At 43.8% G+C, this 23,545-nt stretch overlaps 1 protein-coding gene and 1 pseudogene across 1 annotated transcript in view; both read left to right on the top strand.

Annotated features, from left to right (window-relative positions):
- The window catches only part of PLA2G4D (phospholipase A2 group IVD), a 39,960-nt gene that overhangs the window by 4,278 nt on the left and 12,137 nt on the right, over positions 1–23,545 (top strand). Inside the window, exons 2-13 of the mRNA XM_078151643.1 lie at positions 5,730–5,802; positions 7,727–7,863; positions 9,546–9,677; positions 10,505–10,545; positions 11,409–11,451; positions 12,766–12,829; positions 15,121–15,257; positions 15,907–16,017; positions 16,217–16,254; positions 16,452–16,587; positions 18,335–18,471; positions 19,057–19,279. Coding sequence (XP_078007769.1) covers positions 5,730–5,802; positions 7,727–7,863; positions 9,546–9,677; positions 10,505–10,545; positions 11,409–11,451; positions 12,766–12,829; positions 15,121–15,257; positions 15,907–16,017; positions 16,217–16,254; positions 16,452–16,587; positions 18,335–18,471; positions 19,057–19,279 — 1,272 coding nt within the window. The remainder of the gene's footprint in view (positions 1–5,729; positions 5,803–7,726; positions 7,864–9,545; positions 9,678–10,504; positions 10,546–11,408; positions 11,452–12,765; positions 12,830–15,120; positions 15,258–15,906; positions 16,018–16,216; positions 16,255–16,451; positions 16,588–18,334; positions 18,472–19,056; positions 19,280–23,545) is intronic.
- LOC110223634 (lupus La protein homolog) lies at positions 19,670–22,714 on the top strand (annotated as a pseudogene).

Raw genomic sequence — 23,545 nt, 5'->3', positions numbered from 1 at the left:
ACAGAGCCGTGCCATTGCATTGGTAGAGAGAGTTCCTTCCCTAGACTTCTCAACAAAATCCCAGGTCTAGTCAAAAACAAGGACAGCAAATATTCACATTTCTACAGTGGGTTAAGATTTCCATACTTTCTTCATTATAAGGGGAATGGAACAAGCATCTATGTGCCAGACACTGGTCTAAGCACTTTACAAATTTATCTCATTTGATCCTCACAACAACCCTGCTAGGTAGGTGCTAGTGTTATCCCCATTTTACAGTTGAAGAAACTGAGGCAGACGGAGGTAGAGTGACTTGCCCAGGGTCACACGGTGAGTAAGTATCTGAGGCAGGATTTGAACCCAGGTCTTATGATTCCAGCACAGTCTTGTGTTGGACTCTACAACTGGATTCTCAAGGAAAGCTTGCGTGTTAAGCAAGATTAAGAACCAAGACGTAAAGGGAGTTGCAGAGCCAGAAAGCCCAGATCCATTGACATTCCAGTGGCTACCAGGGGAAACATTTTCAGACCTGTAAGACTTCTTGAAGGTTTCGGTTGGGTTCTATATTGTTATGATTACTAAGGTATATTTTTAGTTAAATGAACTAACCTACTGTCATATATACAATGTTGCATTTATGGGAAATTACGCAATGAATTCCTTTAGATGTTTCCTAGCCCCTAGACTGGTTCCTGCTGTGAGTTGAGGTGTCTTGGTGATTTCATCTGACTCCTTCCTTCCTGCTGGGATGGGATGATGGGATCCTACCCCAGGAGCCAGAAGAACAGCTGGAAAATCAGGGAGGGAAGCCCAGAACTGGCTCTATGGTGGATTTTACAGAATGCCTGCTCTGCCCAACTTGGCCAGAAAGTGGGTTCAATCTCTTCTTTCCCACTTCATTAGGGTATGGCTTACCAATAGGTCTATCTATGGTCTCTCCTCCCCAAATATCCAAATGTGCCTGGAGAGACCAGGCGGGGTAGGGTGATAATCAAGGTAGGTTTAGGCAGAGATATAGCTGGGTTTCAACCCTTTGCTGGGAAGAGGCAGTGGGATAGAGTAGACAGAATACTGGACCTGCAGTCATGAAGATCTGAGTTCAAAACTCACCTCTAACACTTATTAGCTGGATGACTAGTTAGTCTTTCCGAGCCTGTTTCCTTTTCTGTGAAATGGAGATTATAATGTCAGTAGTCCCTCCTTCACCAGGGTGGTTATAAGGACTTAATGAAGGGGAAGCAGCCCTGTTATAGTGGAAAGAGGTCAGAGGAACCGCCTTTGTCTTCCAGCCCTAAATCTATGATTGTGGGATCCTAAATAATGGATGTAACTGGTCCATCAACAAGCATTTATTTATTTATTTACTTACTTACTTATTCATTCATTCATTCATTCATTCATTCATTCATTCATTTATTTATTTATTCATTCATCCATTTGTTTGTTTGTTTGTTTTGGCTAGGCAATGGGGTTAAGTGACTTGTCCAGGGTCACATATCTAGTAAGTGTTGTGTGTCTGAGGCCAGAGATGAACTCAGGTCTTCCTGAATCTAGGGCCGGTACTCTATCCACTGTGCCTCCTTGCTGCCCCTTTAACAAGCATTTATTAAACACCTATTATTTGTGCCAGGCACTGTACTAGGCTCTGGGGCATAAAGAGAGGAAACAACATGTGTACATATAAATAAGCACAAAGTTGGGGGGGACAGAATGGGGAGCAAGCATTTATGAAGTGCCTGCCATGAGCCACGCACTGTCCTAAGGGCTTTGCAAATATCATGGGGGTGGGGGTGGGAGGGAGGACATGGGGTTGGGGGAGAGGAAAGACTTTATGTAAGAGGTGGCACCTAAGTTTAGTATTTTGGAAGGAAACCTTTTGCAAACCTTAACATAAAGTAAATGTCAGTTATTATCATGGGCCCCAGGGTTCCCACCCCACTGGCTCTCAAACCTCTCTTTGTGCTTGGAGTCAGGCTTTTCTTGCCTTCAGTGTCTCTTAGACTTACCTGAGAACAAAGGGGTCAACCTTTGAGTTGTCTGTGATAAAGCCCAGCCTCTCACAGAGCCCAAGATTGTGAAGTGGCCAGTGTGCCAGGATTCTGGGTAGTATGGCTCTCTCTCTTTCTCTCTCTGAGCTATAGGTGGCACAGTGGAGAGAGTGCTAGTCTAGACACACGGGCCCAAGTTAAAAATCTGTCCTCAGATATGATACAACCTGAGGCAAGCCACTTTGTTGTTGTTATTCAGTCGTATCTGACTCTTCGTGATCCTATCTGGGGCTTTCTTGGCAAAGACACTGGAGTGATTTGCCATTGCTTTCTCCAGCTTATTTTTATAGATGAGAAACTGAGCAAACAGGGTTGTGACTTGCCTAGGATCACACAGCTAGTAAGTGTCTGAGGCTGGATTTGAACTCATGAAGATGTGTGTTCCTGACTCCAGGCCCAGCACTCTATGCCCTGTGCCACCTAAGGCACTTAATCTTTTTCAAACCCATTTGTAAAATGTAAAATACCTCTAATGAGGTAATGTATTAAAGTGTTCTGGAAACCTTCAAGGCTACATAAATGTTGGCTCTTATTACCAAGGGAGAAAGCTGAGTCAGTGGACTTCTCATAGGAAAGCCTCATGGAAGTCGGTATCAATGGTCCACCATTGATTCACCCAACAGTTTAGTTAAGTGAGGATCATCTCAATTGAGGGGACTAGGCTATGGAAATAAAGCAGTTTGGCTCACAGCCGTTTATTAGAACCCCAGAGATGAAAAAATAATAGCTGGGCAGCTAGGTGGTGCAGTGGATAGACTGACAGGCCTGGAGTCAGTAAAGCCTAAGTTCAAATCTGGCCTCAGATACTTACTAGCTGTGTGATCTTGGGCAAGTCACTTAATGCTGTTTGTCTCAATTTCCTCATCTGTGTTATGAGCTGGAGAAGGAAATAGCAAACCACTCCACTATCTTTTCCAAGAAAACTCCAAATGGGGTCACAAAGAGTCTGAAACAACTGAACAACAAAAACAGAAGAACAAGGAGTTGTTACAGAGGCAAAGTCCTGGTCTGGTTGTTAAATCCCTAGGGCTGGGGGAATGCTGGGGAGACCAAGTGTCTGATGCTAAATTTGGACAACTGGGGTTTCACTTAAAAAAAAAAAATCTTTCCGGGGCAGCTAGGTGGTGCAGTGGATAGAGCACAGGCCCTGGATTCAGGAGGACCTGAGTTCAAGTCTGGTCTCAGACACATAACACTTACTAGCTGTGTGACCCTGGGCAAGTCACTTAACCCCATTGCCTAATCCCTCACCCCTCCCCCCAAAAAAAGAAAAAAAAAAAGAAAAAAATCTTTCCAAGGAAATGACAGCCTTCTGAGGCAGAGCAGAAATGGAGAACCAAGAAAGCTTATCAGAGTCGAACAGCCCCAACCTGCTATGTGGAGATTGGTGAGTTAGGAAATGGCACCAAGAGGGGACGCCAGCATTCCTAGAGGGGCAGTTGGCCATCCAGCAGGAGAGGGAGCAGCAGAACCTTATATAGCAGCATCAGACTATCTCTGCTGAGTAGCAGCTCTCCGAATGTCCCTTCTCCCCAAGTGAACCTGGGTATTCCTGACCTTATCCATCATCTTGCCACATTGTCTCTTCTCTAAATGGGATTGAGCATCTCTGATCCTGTCCTTCTCCTGTCCTTGCCCAAGGCTGGCACCCTAAGTGTGGTCAGCACCTCTGACCAAGTTCTACACTGGGGCAGGGTTTTGACCTCATTTTCCCTAATGTATTCCCATGGAACCAACTTCTTCCTGATGAGCTTGGCCTTGAGAATCTGCGAGGCTGGGAGGGGATCAAATTCAGTATTTTTTGAAACCAAGAAAGCTGGGTCAGTTACCACTTTTGGTTGAGGGCTCATTAATGGGCAATGTTGCTCAGTGTCTTTTTGGATCATTAATCACCACAAATTGAGGAAGGAACCTACCTAATTAGTGTGTTCTCGTGACCACCCTAATGGAGCAGAAAGCTGGCAGGGACACTCCCAGGGAACACATGTTCCTGCTCTCACCAGCCAGAGGCTCTCCTGGGTATTGATCCATGAGCCACACTGGGAGTCTCTTCTGTCGTCCTTGCAATAGGAAGTGCAACATGGGCAGAGGAGGGTGGAGACAGCAATAGCTGCAGGGTGTATGGCTTGTGCTGGGACAATGACCGGTCTTGTCTGGGCATGGTTCTCTGAGGGGGAAGGAGGGTAGTGGTAGGTGGGGAGAAAGGCTGACACATTTAGAATTCAGGTTAATGAGGATGTAACACACAAGGGGGTGACTTCAGTAGGTCTGAGTGTCTGAGTATAGAGAGAAAACCAATGATGGCTGATGGAAAGTGATAAGAGAGTGTATTAGGCAGTTAGGTGGCATAGTGGACAGATTGCCAGACCTGAATTTAAGGCCTACCTCAGATATCTCCTAGCTGTGTGACCCTGGGCAAGTCACTTAACTTTTCTCCTAGCCTCGAGTTTCCTCATTGCTAAGTTGGGGATGATAATTGCACCTGCCCCACAAGGTGTCTGTGAAGATCAAATCAGGTGGCATGTAAAATGCTTTGCAAATCTTAAAGCGTTACATCTTTCCTTTCAATCATTCAGTCGTGTCCGACTCTTTGTGACACCATATGGGGTGTTCTTGGCAGAGATACTGGGGTGGCTTGCCATTTCCTTCTCTAGCTCAGGAAACAGAGGCAAATGGGGTTAAGTGACTTGCCCAGGGGTCCCAGAGCCGGTAAATGTCTGAGGACAGATTTGGAATCAGGTCTTCCTAACTCTAGGCCCAACGTTCTATCCAGGGGCCCAAAACATTTACGTGCCTGCTATGTTATCAGGTCCTGTGCTAAGTGGCAGGGATTCAAAACCAGTCAAAAGACAGTTCTTGCCCTCAAGCAGCTTACCATCTAATAGGGGGAGGGGGAGACAAGATGCAAACAAATATATGGAAAACAAGCTATATACAGGGTAAATAGGGAATAATTAACAGAGGGAAGGCACTGGAATTAAGAGGGGTTAGGAAAGGCCTTCTGTAAAAAAAGATAGGATTGTAGATGGGATTTAAAAGGACCCAGGGAAGTCAGTAGACTCAGTTGAGGAGGGGGAGCTTTCCAGGCATGGCAGAAGGTCTGAGAAAATTCAGGAAGGGGGTGGGATTTGATCACCTCTTTTATCCTCTCCATCTCTAAACCATGCCCTTCAGAAACAAAGGGACTTGTGGGGTCAAATATCTAAGAGATGAAATGGACCTCAGAAACATTTAGTCCTCATTTTACAGATGAAGAAACTGAGGCCCAGGGTTACGACCTGGCCAAGGTTAGAGCTCAGGGTCTCTGCTTCCAGAGCCAAAGCTCATTCCTCTTCACCATACTAACTACCAGTGCTTACTACAATGCTCTCCCTAGCTTCTTGACCTGAGTTCTCATCACCACTAGTTTTTAGGACTCTCATTTTACAGTTGAGGAAGCTTGAGGTTAAGTGACTTGCCTAGGGTCACATTGTTTGTAAGCATGTGAAGTCATATTAGGACTCGGGTCCAGCACTCAACCCACCAAGCTACCTTAGAGGCCTGGAGATGGAAGTCTCAGGAGATCTCTCGAAGCGGCTGTAACAATTCTGCACGCATGAGGGCTAGGCGGGGAGCAGAGCGCCTCCCGGCGAGCTTTGCTGATTTCTTGGCTTGGCTTTGAAGGTCGTGATCGGGAGACTTGTTTACGTTGCTTCCTTTCAGGGGGAAGCCTTTCCCTGCTGCCAGCTCTCTGTGAAGATCCTGGAAGCCAGAAACTTGTTCCAGACGGACCTGCGTGAGTAGCCCATCTTTTGGATCTCAAGGAGGCATAGTCATACTCTAGTCTTATCTGCCCACAATTCATGGAAAGGATCTAGCAGGGTATCTCTGGGTTGACCCTGTGTTATTTTTTGCCCTTCAGATACAATTAATTTTCGTTAATTTTTACTGTTGTCTCTTGTCTATCACCTTCATTTTTGACTACATGTCTCTTTCCTCCCCTACCCAGAAAGCCACCTGCTGTTGGTCAACAAGCATTTGTTAAGAGCCTACTACATGCCAGGCATAGGGGCAGCTAGATGGTGCAGCGGATGGAGCGCTGGCTTGGAATCAGGAGGACCATAGCTCAGATCTGGACTCAGACACTTAGTAGCTGTGTGACCCTGGGCAAGTCACTTAACCCCCATTTCCCCAGTTCCTCATCTGTAAAATGAGCTGGAGAAGGAAATGGCAAAGCCCTCCAGGATCTTTGCCAAGAAAACCCCAAATAGGTTCATTAAGAGTCAGACATGACTGAGCAGCAGTGATATATTCCAGGCCCTGTGCTAAGTATGGGGGTGGAGGTGGAGATTGCAAAGAAAGACAGAAACATGTGCCCTGCCCTCAAGGAACCCACATTAACAATAAGAGAAGGGGGAAAAAATTGGTTCAGCCAGACTAACCAACACGCCAGCTGAATTGGGCAATGCATACAGTATTCCACACCCATAGTCCACCACTTCTTCCATGGCAGGAGGGAGGTGCATTTGCTTCTCCCTTTAGGGACAAGCGTGCGTCTAGGGTACTTCGAGGATCTGTGATTTCACCAGTACATATGCCCCCTCCATTGATTCAAGTGGTGATCCTTCTTTGTCTCAGCAGACAGTCTTTGTGGGGCACTGCCAGTGAAAAAATTCCTCTGCCTGAGCCAGTCTGGCGATGCATTTCTCTGCTCTTTCCCAAGCTGGGGGTCAGACAGCAGGTACAAGCTGTTGTGGAACATGTGCTCCAAGCCTCCCCAAATGGCTGGCAGCATTTTCTCTCTTCTGAGACAGCCTTTGGGAAGCCAGTCTCATTTCTAGGCCACGATGGTTGGCAGCATTTTCCCTCTTCTGAGACAGCCTTTGGGAAGCCAGTCTCATTTCTAGGCCGCGATGAAGCTTCGCAGTAACACTAGACTCTCCAAAGAACAGTAGGCATCCCAATAAAATCGTAACTTATTCATTCAGCAAACAATCTATTAAGTGCTGGGTCTTGGGATCATGGGATCAAAACCAGAAGGGACCTCGGGCTCCTCTAGTCCACACCCTCATTTTACAGATAAGGAAAGTGAGACTCAGAGACTTGAAGTGACTTGTCCCAGGTCATTAAAGAATAGTCAGGGTTTGACCTCTGATCCTCTGAACCCAAATCCATCACACTTTCCCACTCTACAACATCGCCTCCATTTTGCTAGGGAAAGAGAAGATACAAAGTTGAGGCCCCTGATTGAAGGAAGCTCCCAGTCTAGTGAGATAATAATCACTGACTGATAAGTAATGGAATCTTAAAATGGAACCTGGGGAAGGGCTGCCCTCAGGTCAATAGGATAGGGGTGCAGTAGGGGCAGCTAGGTGGTGCAGTGGGTAGAATGGTGGGCCTGGAGTCAGGAAAACTCATCTTCCTGAGTTCAAATCTGGCCTCAGACACTTAACAGTTGTGTGACCCTGGGCAAGTCACTGAACCCTGTTTGCTTCAGTTTCCTCATCTGTAAAATGAGCTGGAGAAGGAAACGGAAAACCATTCCAATATTTTTGCCAAGAAAATCCCAAATGGAGTCATGGACTCCATTCATGTATTCATGGACTCCTTCAGTATCTTTGCCAAGAAAACCCTAAATGAGGTCATAAAGAGTTGGACATGACTGAAAACGACTGAACAACAGCGAAACTTGACATCCTGCTTCTCTCCCTTTGTGGCAGTAAGTGAGGCTGACCCGTATGTCGTCCTGAAGCTGCCAACAGCATCAGGCACCACATTTAAGACCAAAATTGTCTCCAATTCGAATCACCCCATTTGGAATGAGACCTTCAGCTTCCGGATCCAGAAGCAAGTCAAGGTAAAGACCAGACCCCAAAGGAGGGAACTTGGCTTGTAGCCTTTTCCAGAAAGTGGACGTACCTACCTTACCTAGGGTGGAGGTGGGAAGCTTCTTAGGGATGGAGACAACCTCTCTGCAGAGCTCTGCCAGGAAATGAGGCTTGTTTAAAAAAAGGTGGGGGGGAGATAGTTGCCATTTGCATCTCTAATAACATCATATAATACTTCAATACTCCTCATTTGATTCTCACAAAAACTGGATGAAATAATTGCTACAGTTATTATTGTCCCATTTTCCAGATGAGGAAACTAAAGCTAAGAGAGGCTAGGATCTATCTGTATATGTCTATATGTGTATGTCCATGTTTGTGTGCATGTCTTCATCTTTGCACATAGAATTCCAGACTTTATAGTTAAAGGAACCACAGGGATCATTTTGTCCAACCCTTTCATTTTTATAGACTAGTGGACTCAGTGTCAGGAAACCTAGAACTTAAAATCTTGCCTCACACACTTATTAGATGTGTGACTCTGGTCAAATCATTTAACTGCTCTCTGCCTCAATTTCCTCATCTATAAAATATAAGGGTAGCCTCTAAGATCCCTTCTGAACCTAAACCAAGGGTAGGGAACCTGTGGCCTCAAGGCCACATGTGGCCCTCTAGGTCCTCAAGTGCAGCCCTTTGACTGAATTCACATCAGATTCAGATTCAGTCAAGGCTCCATACTTGAGGAAATTCTAAACCCGTGTTCCTAAGAGATAAAATGATTTATGGGATCTAAGAGCTGGAAGGGACCTCGAGACCATTTGGTCCATCACCCTCCTTTTACAGATAAGGAAACTGAGGCCCGGGGTTATGACCTGCTCAAGGTTAGAGTGCTGGGGGGCAGTGAGGTGGTGCAGTGGATAGAGCACCGGCCCTGGAGTCAGAGGACCGGAATTCAAATCTGGCCTCAGACACATAATACTCACTAGCTGTGTGACCCTGGGCAAGTCACTTAACTCCGATTGCCTCACCTCCCTCAAAAAAAAAAAAGGTTAGAACTCTGGACTTCTGACTCAAGAGCCAGTTCTCATTCCTCCACATTATGCTAATTCCCAATGGTTACGGTAATGCTGTCCCCAGCCAATCTCCCTCAGTTCCCATCTGGAGCTCCTCCCTCTAGGATCCAGCTAGCCAGCCAGGAGATGAGCTCTGTTAGCCCGAGGGAACAGAGCTGAGTCTAGGGATTCGGCCTGAAATGGACAAGCAGGGTATCAATGTTATATCTCTGGTCAGTTAAGTTGAGAAACTTGGGGTTCAAAATAAGTGTCGCTGCTACTGGACTTGGCTGAAACATGATTCTGCAAGGGAAGTTCTGTCTTTGTCCTTGTCTTTGTCACTGTATTTGGCCAAGATCATCCAGCGAATTATGTGTTGTGTGTGTCTGTATACATATGTATATCGCCATGCATAATTATCTATCTATCTATCTATCTATCTATCTATCTATCTATCTATCTATCTATCTATCTGTCTGTCTGTCTGTCTGTCCGTCCGTCCATCATCTATCTATCTATCTATCTATCTATCTATCTATCTATCTATCTATCTATCTATCCATCCATCCATCTATCTCTATCTCTATCTATCTATCCATCCATCTATCTGTCTCTATCTATCATCTGTATCTCCCAAATATTTGCTCCTGGATCTCCAGAATATCCTAGAACTGAAGGTCTATGATGCAGACTTAGCCACGGAAGATGATGCCCTCTTCACTGTCTTTTTTGATACCATTGAAGTCAGCCCTGGCAAACCCATCCAAAAGACTTTCTCTCTGAATCCCCAGGTAAAGAGGCATTGGAATTCTTGGGGAAAGAGTTTCCAGGGCGAGGGGCAGGGGGGATAGGCAATAATGTTGTCTCTGCTTTTCCCCATCGGTCATAAGGTAGAAGAGCCTGCCCTGGGGAAGAGGGAGCTATGAAATCATGCAGGGTCTTTCCAGAAACATGCATGTGTAGGATGTATTTGGTGTGCCCAGGGACCCTCCTAAAGTTTCAAAGGACTTAGTATTATGTGAATCATTTTTGTTTCTATTTTCAAAGTAAAGTTTAGTTATTAATTTTTTTAATTGTCTTAAGGTTTTTTTTTTAGTTTGGTGAATAAAGATAATTCATTTTATGTTTGAAGTGAGAGGCAGTTGTGGCATAGGGGATGGAGAACTGACTTCAGAGATAGGGAAAACTGAATTTAAGCTCTGCCTCTGACACATACTGGCTGTGTGACCCCGGGCAAGTCACTTAACATCTCAGTGTTCTAGGAAACCATTTAAAACTATAAGTTACAGAGAAAATGCTGCCTTCCTTGACAGACCAAGTTCCCTACCTGGAAGTTTCCTATATAAAAGAGATAACAGGTCTAGTCTCTCTCCTATTACTGAACATTCAATAAATATTCACTTTAATTAAAAAAATTAAATTTCCTAGGTGCACACCCTAAGGTACATACCTGTGGGTCCTTCCCATTGTCCTTTGCTTGGCACTAGGGGATACCATCCAGCACCTGGCACATAGTTGACACCTAATGAATATTTATTGATTACTAGATACGGGGTTGAGCATCCAGGGAGAGACAAGGAGGGTTCCTTCATCTGTTCCTTTCCTCTTGGGATTTCAGGGACAGGAGGAGCTGGATGTGGAGTTCCAGGTAGCGGAAATGTGAGTATATATGAAAAGAAAGTAGGGTGGAAAGTCATGCATGCATAATGGAACAGAGGACAGAGCCTATTTCTGATTGGGGTTCTCCAGGTCCTGTCCCAGGTCTCCAGCTTTCTATTGGACATTCAAGGGTATCTATCCAGCAGAAGGCAGTGCTGACATCTGGATTTTCCCAAAGATCTTATTCCCTTACTGTCCCTGACTATAGCAAAAAGTTTGGATCTTTTTTGTTTTGGGTGGGGGGAGGGGAGATTAGGTGATATAGTGCATGCAGCATTGACTTGGTGTCAGGAAGACCTAGGTTTAAATCCTTCCTCAGACATTTACTAGCTGTGTGGCCTAGGCTTCTCTCAGCCTTCATTTCCTCACCTCTAAAATGGGCGTAATAATAGCTTCTACCTCATAGGGGTGTTGGGATATAAAGAGATAACGTATAAAAAGTGCAAGCCTTAAAATGCTATAGAAATGCAATCTAGCTGCTATTTTGGGGGTGGGTAGGAGAATTTTTTCATAACCACCTACAGTTCGCATAAAACTCCCTCAGTATGTGCTCAACATTGAGCCTTCCTAGTCTAGAGCCCTTGACAACCTGGGTAGCCCCTTACTATGATTAAGTGAGACTCTATTGGATTTATTCCCCAATTGGGGTAGGAAGTCTGAGAGGGGCAGAGACTCATCTCAAGTGTTCCTGGCTGTGGGAAGCTCTGTGTGTGTGTGTGTGTGTGGTGTGTGTGTAGATAGGGCTGGAACTCGGAGCTCCCTCAGTCTCTGAGAAATCTTTGGCTCAGGCCAGGACAAGGAGGGTTTACTTTCCTTCCCGTTCCCTTTTCCGTGTCTGATTCTAAATGCTTTGATTTCTACAGATCGGATTCTCCAGAAAACCTCATCACCAACAATGTCCTTGTGGTAACCAGATCGTGGGGGCTTTCTCTAGGAAGAGCAGGAATCAGAGCTGGGGGTTTGAGAAGTCAGAATAAGGAGGCTAGAGGGTCAGGGCAAGTACTTAAGATTGGAAAAACTGGTGCCTAAAATGTTCTCTATCTCACGCATTCCTCAGGCCCAGACAGGGCTTCAGAATGGCAATGCCTGAGCAGGCCCGTTCACTTGACCTCAGAGGCATGCTGGTAAATGTTTAACAGCCTTCTCTCTGGAGAAAAAAGTACCCCTTATATACTTTAAATTTAATCTGAATTATTAATTTTCTTAGGTTTAGACAATCGACAAAACAGTACACCAAGCCCTGACATGTTTTTTTTACCAGTTTCTGAGGTATAGATGTTCACAATGAAAATGTGAATATAATTTTTTGCATATCCCTGCTTGGCACTACCCCCTGGGCCAGGGATGGAGGGGGGAAGTTGGGACACTTAGGGATATCCCAGTGAGAGCTGTAGGAAATGGAGCTGGGAATTCCTGGTGGCTTCCAGGTCTCTACATTTCCTGATTAAGCTTAGGATCACATATATTAGATTGGAAAAGGACATCAAGAAATAATCGGGCTTGGTCCTGTTTCTTCAGGAACATAACATTACAGAATCACAGGATATTTTGCCCCCATCTTGCAGTGGAGTCAACTAAGGCCCAGAGAAGTTTCAGTGACTTGCTAACCTACTGTACTTCCATTCTTTTTTTTCTTATTGTTAGAAAGATTTTTATTTAATATCTTTTATTTTCTACCAATTACATGTTAAAACAATTTTTGAGCTGTTTTTTTAAGTTTTGAGTTCCAAATTTTATTGTGCTTCCATTCTAAGAACTTGGGGATTGGGGTGGGTGACCTAACTCCTCTCTACGCTCGTTCAGAGTTAGGGCAGGAAGCAGGACAGACCTCGGGAAGGTTCAATCCTGAGACATGGCCACCAGGTGGGAGTATGATTCCATCTACAACTGCTCTGAGAACTGACTGCCTGAGAGCTGGGAATGAGATGTTCTAAAAGACTCCTCCTGGAATCTTGGAGAGTTCAACAAAACTGTTTATTCTCTTGGTATCCAGAATACTGAGGGCAGGAATCTGGAGGCAGCTTCTGGGTCTTTTAGCCCTCAGGTCCTGAGGAGAAACTAGGAGATTATCCAGCAAGGCTTCCTTTCCTTCCCATTCCCATTTTCATAGCTTGGATTTGGGGCAGGGAGGGTAGGTGCATAGTCCTCAGAGTTGGGTGAGGCGGAAAACCAGGCCTCGGACCCCACCATCCCTCTCTCCCTTTCCACTATCTGTTCTAGAGCCGGGAGCTATCCTGTCTGACAGTACAGGTGGACAAGACGGGGAGCACGGCAGCAGTCACAGGTGAGCCCCAAGTCATGCCCAGAAACAACCCCAGAACATGGCAAGTGCTGGTCCCTCCATCTTCCTCCTTATTTGGAATATTGAATTTGAGTCAGGGCACCACATTTTAGAGAGGCCACTGATAAGCTTAAGTGTACCCAGAGGAGAGTGACCCAGAATCAATTAGTCAATAAAAATTTGTTAAGAACCTACTATGTGCCAGGCCCTATGTTAAGCACTAGGTATACAAAGAAAGGCAAAAGACAGTCTAATGGAGGAGATAATTTGCAAATAGCTATGTACAAACAATCAACAGAGGGAAGGCCCTGGGATCAAGAGCAATTGGGGAAGGCTTCCTGTAGAAAGCGGGCTTTTACCTGGGACTTGAAGTAAGCCAGAGAAACCAGAAGGTGGAGGTGAGGAGGGAGAGTATTCTGGGCATGAGGGACAGTCAGAGAAAATAAGAGTTGGCAGATGGATTGTCTTGTTCAAATAACACCAAGGAGGGAGTGTCAATGGATCCAAAAATGTGTGTGTGGGGAAAGCGTAGGATAGAATAAGCCTAAAAAGGGGGAGGGAGAGGGGAAGGGCCCAGGGTGATAACAACCATTGCCTAAAGTTTGGTTGCAATGTTTTAGCCTGGAGAAGAGAATTCTTTGGGGGACACAATAAATGTCTTCACGTATGTGAAGGGTTGTCCTGTCAAGGGATATGATTTTTTCTGCTTGGCCCCTGAGGGCAAGAACTAGGAGCAGAAAGTGCAGAGAGGAAGTTCTTGGCTTGCTATAGTTAAAAGCTCCCCAATAATTAGAGCTGCCCCCATATGGAATGGGTTACCTTGGTAGTAAGTTGCCCCTCACTTAGAAGACTTTGAGTAGAGCTGGGTGACCAATGGTCAGGGATGTTGAAGAGAGAACTCCTGACCAGATCTAAGCTGGACCAGATGGTTCATTTGTTCATCCATCCATCTTCTGTCTGTCCATCCATCCATCCATCCATCCATCCATCCATCCATCCATCCATCCATCTTCTGTCCATCCATCCATCCAACAAGCATGTATTAGTAGTAGTAGATTTAGAGTTGGAAGGGACCTTAGAAGTAATCTAATCTAACTCCTGCAGTGTAGGGACACACTGGAGAAGGAAATAGCAAACCACTCCAGTATCTTCGCCAAAAAACCCCCACGGATAAATGCACAGGGTCAGGAAGAGTCAGACACGACTAAAACAACTGAACAACAATACCAACAATACAATATATAAATTATGTACACAATAATACAATAAATGCACATACAATATACTTTGTATATATAATATATTTACAACGTACTTTGTACATATACAATATATGTTACACATATTGTATATATGTAATATCATTCTGTATTATTATATATGTTGTGTATTATATGTATTATTATATATACTACATATACAACATAGGATAGTACAATCAGTATGTTGACCATGCAATGAATACCAAGTCATTTCTTGGGGGAGGGCACTAGGAGAGGAGGGTTGGGAGGTGGCAGTTGAGCTGAGGCTGGAAGGAAGGGATGGTAAGAGGCAGAGGTGAGGGAGGAATCCATTCTAAGACTAGGGAACAGTCTATGTAAAGGCATGGACAGAAGAGTTTGTATTTTTCCCTTCAGGCAATAGGGAACCATTTTAATTCTAGCAGGAGAGTGAGAAGGTCAGATCTTTACGAATATCATTGGTCTGTGAGGTTCCTTCTTCCGACTCTGAGATTCTGTGAGTCTGTCATCCTAGAGAAACAGAGTCGACCTAGCCTGGGGACAAGGAACATTGCTGAGGGGCCTCTATGATGGGCTCTGCATTGGGATGGGTTTCCTTACTCAATGTTCACAGCATTAGAGGGGATGGTAACACAGCTTTTCTAAGCAGGGAGGTCTCTGTGGTTCTGTGGGAGAGAACAGGGCCCTTGAGAAGGAACTGTTGTGCATAAAGCACCTCCCTGAAGTCAGGAGGACCTGAGTTCAAATCTGGGCTCAGAGCCCGGATTTAACACTTACTAGCTGTGTGACCCTGGGCAAGTCACTTAACCCCAATGGCCTAAAAAAAAAAATTGGACTCACCCAAAAGGCCACACCCAAGGACCTAGAAAGCCACAGGTTCTCCACCACTGCTTGACACCATGCTGTCTCTCTGTCTGGCATGGAGGAGCTGGGATTGAGACAAGGATCCCAAATATCAAATGTGGGCAGGACTGGGATAGGACTCTCTTAGCTTATTTAAGGTAAGGAGCATTGCAGACCTAATCTATGACCTTCTCCACCTTCTTTCCTCAGATGAGGATGAGCTAGAGCTGACATTGAAGGGATCCTGTGAAGACACTCAGATCTCTGCTCTGGGCTCTGGTATGGCTGACTCCTTCCTCTTCCACTATATAACAGCTCAAGAGACAGAGATGAGGGGTTGCTTGAAGGTAGGTTTTAGTTGCTTGGAATGTCTCCCCTGCCCCTAACACCTAATCTTTAGGAGGTGTCTGGGAAAGAACACTGGATTTGTAGTCAGGAAAAGCCGAGTTTAAATCCTTCCTTAGACACATACTAGCTACATGGCCTTAGTTTTTTCATCTGTAAATAATAACTAAAATGTATATAGTGCTTAAGTTTTACCAAATGCTTATTATCTCATTTGATTTTCACTACAACCCTGAAAGGTAGGTTCTATTATTATCCCCATTTTATAGATGAAGAAACTGAGGCATAGAGAGGTTAAGTGAATTGGCCAAGATCACGTAGCTGGTATCTGAGGTAGGATTTAAAGTAAGGCCTTCCTGACTCTAAGTCTATCCATGACCAAGGTTCCTTTCTGCTCTAAGTCTATGATTCTCTCATCTCTCTTGCCCTCACACTGCTGAGGCTGGTCTGAGGGTGTCTTTCCATTGGGTGGTGCAGGTAGCAGCTATTCCTTGCTAGCTATCTTCCTTCTCAAAAGTGACCAAGGTAATGGAGGTACCTGGTGGCCCTGCCTGAATGGTAAAGGGGGCTGAGGAGACCTCCTTAGAAATCTGGCACAGACAGGCTCTTGTCTCCTCTTGGAGGCTGCTGACAGGTGCCTTTTCTTTACAGAGGCTTGCGGCTGGTGGAGAGAGTGAGAGCAGCCCTGCCGAGAATCTCACTGTGCCCCTGAGGTACCTGCCTCGGGGGGAGGAGGTGGCAGTCACCGTTCCGGCCCCAGATGTAAGCAGCTTCCTGGATGGATGGCTGCCAGTTCCTGGGGTGGTCATGGAGAGATTGGTACTGAGAGGGTGTGGAGGGAAGGGGGATGGGTCCTGGACTTAGCTCCAAGAAAAGCAGAATCCTTGGAGCATACAGTATCAAGGGTGGTCCAGTGGGATGGTTTTTAACATATGAATAAAATTCTTCCTCTCGTTTATAGGCCACAGCATTGAAGTTGAAGCTCAGGGCCAATTCTTGGTAAGAGATCGCCTTTGGAATCTGTAGAGGGCAGGGGAAGGGGCTGCGGGGAACAGAGAGTGAGCATTGGGAGGATCCATATAGGAGAGAATGGTCAGCAGGATGGACACACGGGCTCCCCTCAATCGGGGCTTGGAGGAGCCCTGGATCGCTAAGGGGCCCCATGATTTCCCTTCTCCTCTCCACCCTGGTCACAGCTCTGAGAAGCTGGCTGTCCGCCTGGGCTTCGGGCTGTGTGATGAGGAGCAAACATTCCTGAAGAAGAGGAAGCAGGTGGTGGCCAAGGCCCTGAAACGGGTTCTGCGGCTGGCGCGTGAGCTGCAGGAAGATGAGGTTGGAGGGATGAGCTGGGTGGGTTTGGTGAGGGGCTCCTGCTTTTCTCCCATTATGCCAGGGACAAAAGGTCCAGGCTCAAATTTTGGTTCTGCTTTCAGGATCTTGGGAGCCTGGATTTAAAATTGGAAAGGGCTATGTGAGGTCATCTAATCCAAACCCTTCATTTTATAGATCAATCAGTTAGTCTATCCAGCAGTCAAAAGGCATTCATTCAATGCCTAATACCTGCCAGGCATTGTGCTAGCTTCTAGTGATAACAAAGACAAAAATGAAAGTCTCTGTTCTCAAGGATTTGCATTCTACCAACTTTTTATATTATTTCATTTTCACTTCAGTCTTTTTTTTTTTTTTTGGCTAGGCAATGGGTTTAAGTGACTTGCCCAGGGTCACACAGCTAGTAAGTGTTGTGTGTCTGAGGATGGATTTGAACTCAGGTCCTCCTGAATCCAGGGCCAGTGCTCTATCCACTGCGCCACCTCGCTGCCCCATTCTCACTTCATTCTTACAATATGCCTGTGAGATATATATATATATACATATACATATACATACATATATATATATATACACACACACACATACATACTATGTATTATATATGTACATATATGTATATATTCGATATCCTATTATACACGTATATCAGGTTGTATTGCTTCCATTTGACAGATGGAAAAATGGAGGCAAAGGAAAGTTAAGTGACTTATAAATGCTCATTGACTTGCTGTGGCCAATGAGTGTCAGAGCCATGTTTTATCTCCAGATCTTGGCTCTTTCCATCCCACAACATGGTCTCTTTTCTACGAAATAAAGTGGAAACTCCATGAATGCTTGTTTCTTTTTCTCGGCTAACTGCCCCTCATTCCCTAAGCATGTATGTGTAAAACAAAACAAAACAAAAAAACACAAAACAAGGGGAAACAACAATATATACATGGATGTAAAACAAAATATATGTGAAATAATTTGGCATATGGAGCAGCTGAGGTAGAGGTAGGAGCCTAGATGAAAAAAACTGAGATTCAGAGAAGTATTGTATTAAAAGTTTTAAAAAATTAATGAGCATTTATTTTTGTCCCTCCCATCTCCCCCCCAACCTCAACAGGGAGAAACACATACACACACACACATACATACACACACACACACCACACACACACACACACACACACACACACACACCCCTATATCGTTGAAATAGATATGCAGTCAAGTAAAACAAATTTCCACGTGGACCATGTTCAAAAAAGTATGTCTATTCTACATCTAGCATATGAATGTAATACTATTGTGTTACAAGAAATGACAAGAGGGACCCTTTTGGAAGAACTTGGGAACACTTGTATGAGCTGACACAGACCCAGAGAAGTTAAAGATCATGTTCAAGGTCACACAGGGTAGGCAGCAGAGCTGGGATCTGAACTCACACTCTCTGACTGGTTCCAATAGACTTTCTGATGGGCCTCACTTGCTTTTTCTATGACTATGAGCAAATCCTGCCTGATGTTTTAACACTTGTGTGGCCTTAGGCAAAGTCACTTAAACCTTCTTTCACCTCAGTTTTTTCATATAGAAAATGAGGGTGTTAGCCTCTAAGAGGCCGACTCTGCCTTTATGATCCCATGATGTGGCTTCAAATACCACCCCTGATACTTAGCCATCTGTGTGACTGTGGGCAAGGCACCCAGACTTCCTGAGCCTCAGTTTCTTACTGTGTCGTGTCTGTTCTTAATTGTGGTCGCAGGTTCCAGTCATTGGGGTCATGGCCATCGGTGGAGGGGCTCGGGCAATGACGTCTTTGTATGGCCATCTCTCTGCCCTCAAGAAACTGGACCTCCTGGACTGTGTAACCTACATAAGTGGCACTTCAGGATCTACCTGGTGAGGTCCCTGCAGGGAAGCTGGGCAGCCACATGTAGAAGGGAAGATGGGGTATGAAGAAATTAATAGGAGGCCTATGGGAGAAGGGATGGAATGGGTACAAACAGTGTGATCTGAAGGGCATTGGGGATGAAAACTCCCAAATCCTTACCCCCAAATATCTCTCTCACTGTTACCACAGGGTCTGAAATTTTTTGGTTAGAGATTCATTCTTTTGAATGGTATTCCTAAAGAATTCTTACAGCATTTTCAATCCTTTGTTAAAAACACAAATATTAAGGGGTCTAACCTTAAGCTTACAGGTAGTTAACACCTAAGAGTAGATTAGCTGACAGCTAGCTAAGGGCAAGACTCTGGGAGAATAGAATACAGGATAGTCACCTCCAGTGTAGGGAGAGAGAAAACAGGAGAGCAGAGAGGAAATTATAAGCCTGGTCACCATGCAGGAGATCCATCAGTTGGGGGCACTTTGCTGCTCTCCCCAGGCTGGGGCCTCATTTAGGGGTCTGGAATGAAGAGGAGGAGTTCAGTGAAACCACCCAGTCCCTCCTGGCTTCAAGGTGTCCCTCTCCTCCTGCCCATCAGGACTTTAGCTAGCTTGTACGCAGATCCTGAGTGGTCACAGCAGGACCTGGAGAAGCCCATCCACCATGCCCGAGAGCACATGACGAAGAGCAAGCTGGGAGCCTTCTCTCTGGGGCGCATGAAAGGGTACCAGCAGGAGCTGAGACAGCGGGCCAGAGAGGGGCGTCCCCCTTCCTTTGTCGACCTGTGGGCCCTAGTCCTGGAGTTCCTCTTACATGGCAAGGTGAGGTCTAGCTGTGGGCTTATGTATGTGCATGCATACACTGGGGTATGCAAGTATGTATGCATTCATTCATAGGTGCATAATTGCATGTTTTTATGGACTAACCAAGCTATCAGTCAATAAGCATTTATTAAGCTCTTACTGCATGCCACATATGGTGCTAGGTATTGGGGGAAGATACAAAACAAGAATGAAAACAGGAGCCTTGCCCTCATAGCATTTATACTCTATCAGGGGAAGAAGCATGTATGGGCTTGAATTGGCTTATGAATTAGCCATTCTATCAATCAATAAGCACTTATTTAAATACCTACTATGTGCCAATTTGTACTGTGCTAGGTGCTAGGGATACAAAGAGAAAAATGAAAACAAGATCTGTCCTTACGTTGCATGGGGAAGCAATGTATCAAGGGAATACAAAATATAAACAAAACAAAGGTAATTGTAGGAGGAGGAGGCACCAGCACCCAGTGGGGAACGGGAAAGGCCTCAGGTCGGCTGCAGCGGTTGAGCTGAGCTGAAGAAAGCTAGAGATTCCTAAGGGCAGAGGAGAGGAGGGAGTGAATTCCAGTCCTGGGAGACATTGCTCATGCAAAGCCAAGGAGGTGGGATGTTGTGTATAAAGAACAGTGAGTGGGCCAGTTTGCTTGGAACATAGCACGAAGAAGAATACGATGTAGTAAACCCACAAAGGTAGATTGCATTGAGCCAGATTGTGAGGAAAAAAACTTTAAATATCTTCTGTAAAATTCAATTGGAAGCACCCTTCTCCACCACCACTCTCCCTCCCCAAGGGGAGGTCATCTTGGCCTTTAAATAGAGGAAGAGCCAGGCAGCTCCACTGTCAGAGCAAACTGAGGAGTGAGCCAGAAGGAAGCCAGCAGAATGGCTCCATTTTGGTGACTTTAACATCCTATGAGATAATTCTTTTCCTTTTCAATTTTTTTCCAATTACATGTAAAATTTTTTAACGTTCATTTTTTAAAAAATTTGAGTTCCAAATTCTCTCCCTTCCTCCCCTGTCATTGAGAAGGCAAGCAATCTGATATAAGGTATAAGTCAAACAACAGATATTTCCATATTAGTCATGTTATGAAAGAAAACACAGAGCAAAAAAAAACAAAACAAAAACCCAAATAACAAGAAAAATGAAGTTTAAAAAATAATGTTTTAATCTTCATTCAGATGCCATCAGTTCTTTCTTTTTCTTTCTTTCTTTCTTTCTTTCTTTCTTTCTTTCTTTCTTTCTTTCTTTCTTTCTTTCTTTCTTTCTTTTTCTTTTTGCTAGGCAATGGGGTTAAGTGTCCCATCAGTTCTTTCTTTGGAGATGATAGTATTTTTCATCACAAGTCCTTCAGAATTGTCTTGGATCATTGTATTAATGAGAATAGCTAAATCATGCACAGTTGATCATTGAATAATATTACTGTTACTTGTGTGTAATGTTTTCCTGGTTCTGCTCACTTCACTTAGTTTCAGTTCATGTGTTTCCAAGTTTTTCTGAAAGTCTCCTGCTCATCATTTCTTAAATCATAATAGTATTCCATTACAATATAAGACAAAATTTTAAAGGAATGCATCAAGATAGATGAAGGCACCTACTTTTGGAGATAATGATCTAATTCAACAGATTAAGCTAACAAAGATTTTGATGTATACAAAGTGTTCTAAAGGAATCAAATGCAGAACTCCAGGAAGTTAGTGAGGATAAATACCATAACAAGAAATCAAAACATCTCCAAGAAAATCTTTCCCTGAAGTAACAGGGGAGTCTCAAAGTGAAGTAAAAAACAGATCCATTTTTGTTAAAGGTTTTCCAGCAGATGGAACCCTTGATTCCATAAAAGAATGGTTAGAAGGTAAAGGCTAAGTATAAAATAATCAAATGAGGAGAACATTAAAAGCATTAAAAGGATTGATATTTGCTATGTTTGATAGTGTTTAATCTGCTGAGGAGTTTATAGAACCCCCTGGACAAAAATAACAAAAATATAGAGCTGCTGATGCTTTTTAAGGAACATTACTTTGCAAAAAATCAACCAATCAATTGTTCAATCTATCAACATTTATTTAGTGCCTACTATGTACCAGGCACTGTGTTAAGCACTGGGGATACAAAAATAGGCAAAAGACAGTGCTTCCAGTCTGATGGGGGAGACAACATGAAAACAAATATATACAAAGTAAGCTGTATACAGGAGAAATAGGAAATGATTAATGGAGGGAAGGCATTAGAGAATGAAGAAAGGAAGTAAAATAAAGTAGAAGCTAAAGGAAAAGTTAAACGTGCAAGAAGGAAAATAGAAGCATGGTTAAGATGATAAGTTGAAATCCCTGAATGAAAAGAAAATTTGGATGATTTAGATGATCAAACCCATAGAGAAGATCTCCATCTACCTTTCTCTAATCACGGAGAAATAAAGTGTTTAGACTTCATGAGAATAGCAAAAGAGATAATAATCTGATTTAAAGGAAAGGTAAATACCAGAAGGGCTATAAAACTGTGCATACCCTTTGACCCAATGATACTGCTGAGATCGAAGAAAAAGGAAAAGGTCCTATATGTACAAAAATATTTATAGTAGCTCTTTTTGTGGTGGCAAAGAATTGGAAATCAAGAATTGCCCATCAATCAGGGAATGACTGAACAACTTGTGGTATATGATTGTGATGGAATACTATTGTGTTATAAGAAATGATGAAGGGGATGAGTTCAAAAAAACTTGGGAAGACATACATATATGAACTGATGCAACATGAAGTGAGAAGATCATTGTACACAGTAATAGAAATTCTGTAAAAGTAATCAACTGTGAAAGACTTATCAATTCTGAACAATAGAATGATCCATGGCAGTTCCAAAGGACTCCTGATGAAAAATGCTATCCACCTCCAGAGAGAGACAATGGATGAACTCTGAGTGCAGACCGAAGTATATTTTTTGCTGTATTTTTCTTGGCTTTTTTTGCCCAACATGACTAATATGAAAATATATTTTGGATGGAAGGGAAGGAGGGAATTTGAAACTGAAAATGAAAAAAAAATTAATGTTAAAATTAAAAAAAGAAAAGAATAGGCAAAAGAAGCATTGGATAAAGCCAATGAAGCAAATAATGGACACTTAACATTAAGAAACAAATGTAGCATGAAACATATTAAGAGAAACAGAAAGAAGCTTTGAAAAAAAATCATTGAGGATCCAAAGGAATTTCTAAATAAGGTGAAGCCAAAAGGTTGCAAATTTAAAGGAAAATGAAGGGGTTTTAAAAACTGCCAAGAGTACACCTGAGATGAAAAATACCGGTCCAAGCAAAGAAAACAAAATGTAATAGTGATGAAGGACAGGAAAATGGTGATGCTGGACAATCCCTTGGTGGTGATGATGGTGGTTGTCCTTTGTTCTCTATGAGAATCAAAATGACATCACCACGTTAGAGTCAACTGACAGTGCGTCCAGCTGTGGCTGATCAGACTAACATGAGCTTGGAATGCTCTACCACAGATCAGGCACAAATAGTCCACATGAACATTTAGAGTGGAGATGTCTCCAAATTTGTACATCTCATGTTTCTTTTGAGCTACTGCAAGATAATCCCTTAAAAGGGCATGAGAAGAATCTGGAAAAAGAACTTGTACCAAAACAATTGAAAACAGAAAATGGAGCCAGAGATCAGGAGCTTGACACAACATTTGTAATTTATTTTAAATACACTTTAAGCTGTTCTGGATTTGGAGGTCTTTAAAAAGAAAAACAAATTAAATCTACTTCCATGTTCATCTTAAAAAATTCAGTTCATAACGCTTGGTGGCTAACACTGTGCTAAGTATGGGGAGGAGAGATACAGAATAAATACAAGACACAACCTTTACTTTTAAAGAGCTAACGGTCTCGCTGAGAACAAAAGACTAGCACTCAGGGAACAATATGAGGGCATAAAATGACAGTCTATTCCTGAGTTGTGATATAATGAAGAGATTATTGGACTGGGTTTCAAAGGACTAGGGTGTCTTGAACTCCATTAGAGTTGAGCTGAATTCATTTCTTGGACTCAGCTAGAGTTCAAGACTAGCCTGGAGTCTCTTTGTCCCAGCTCTCTCAAGGACACTGGAGGAGGAGAACACCCAGAGGAAGAAAACCAGAATGGTGAGGAGCCGCAAGTTCATTCCATGTAGACGATTCAAAGAACTGAGGGTGCCTAGCTTGCAGAAGAGAAGTTCCTGGGGGATGTAATATAGGATAGCTATCTTGAAATATTTGAAGGCTTA

Source organism: Phascolarctos cinereus, unplaced genomic scaffold (assembly GCF_003287225.1).
Source record: "Phascolarctos cinereus isolate Bilbo 61053 unplaced genomic scaffold, phaCin_HiC Scaffold_3;HRSCAF=262, whole genome shotgun sequence".
Taxonomy (NCBI): domain Eukaryota; kingdom Metazoa; phylum Chordata; class Mammalia; order Diprotodontia; family Phascolarctidae; genus Phascolarctos; species Phascolarctos cinereus.
This window is presented reverse-complemented; position numbering and strand designations above follow the sequence as displayed.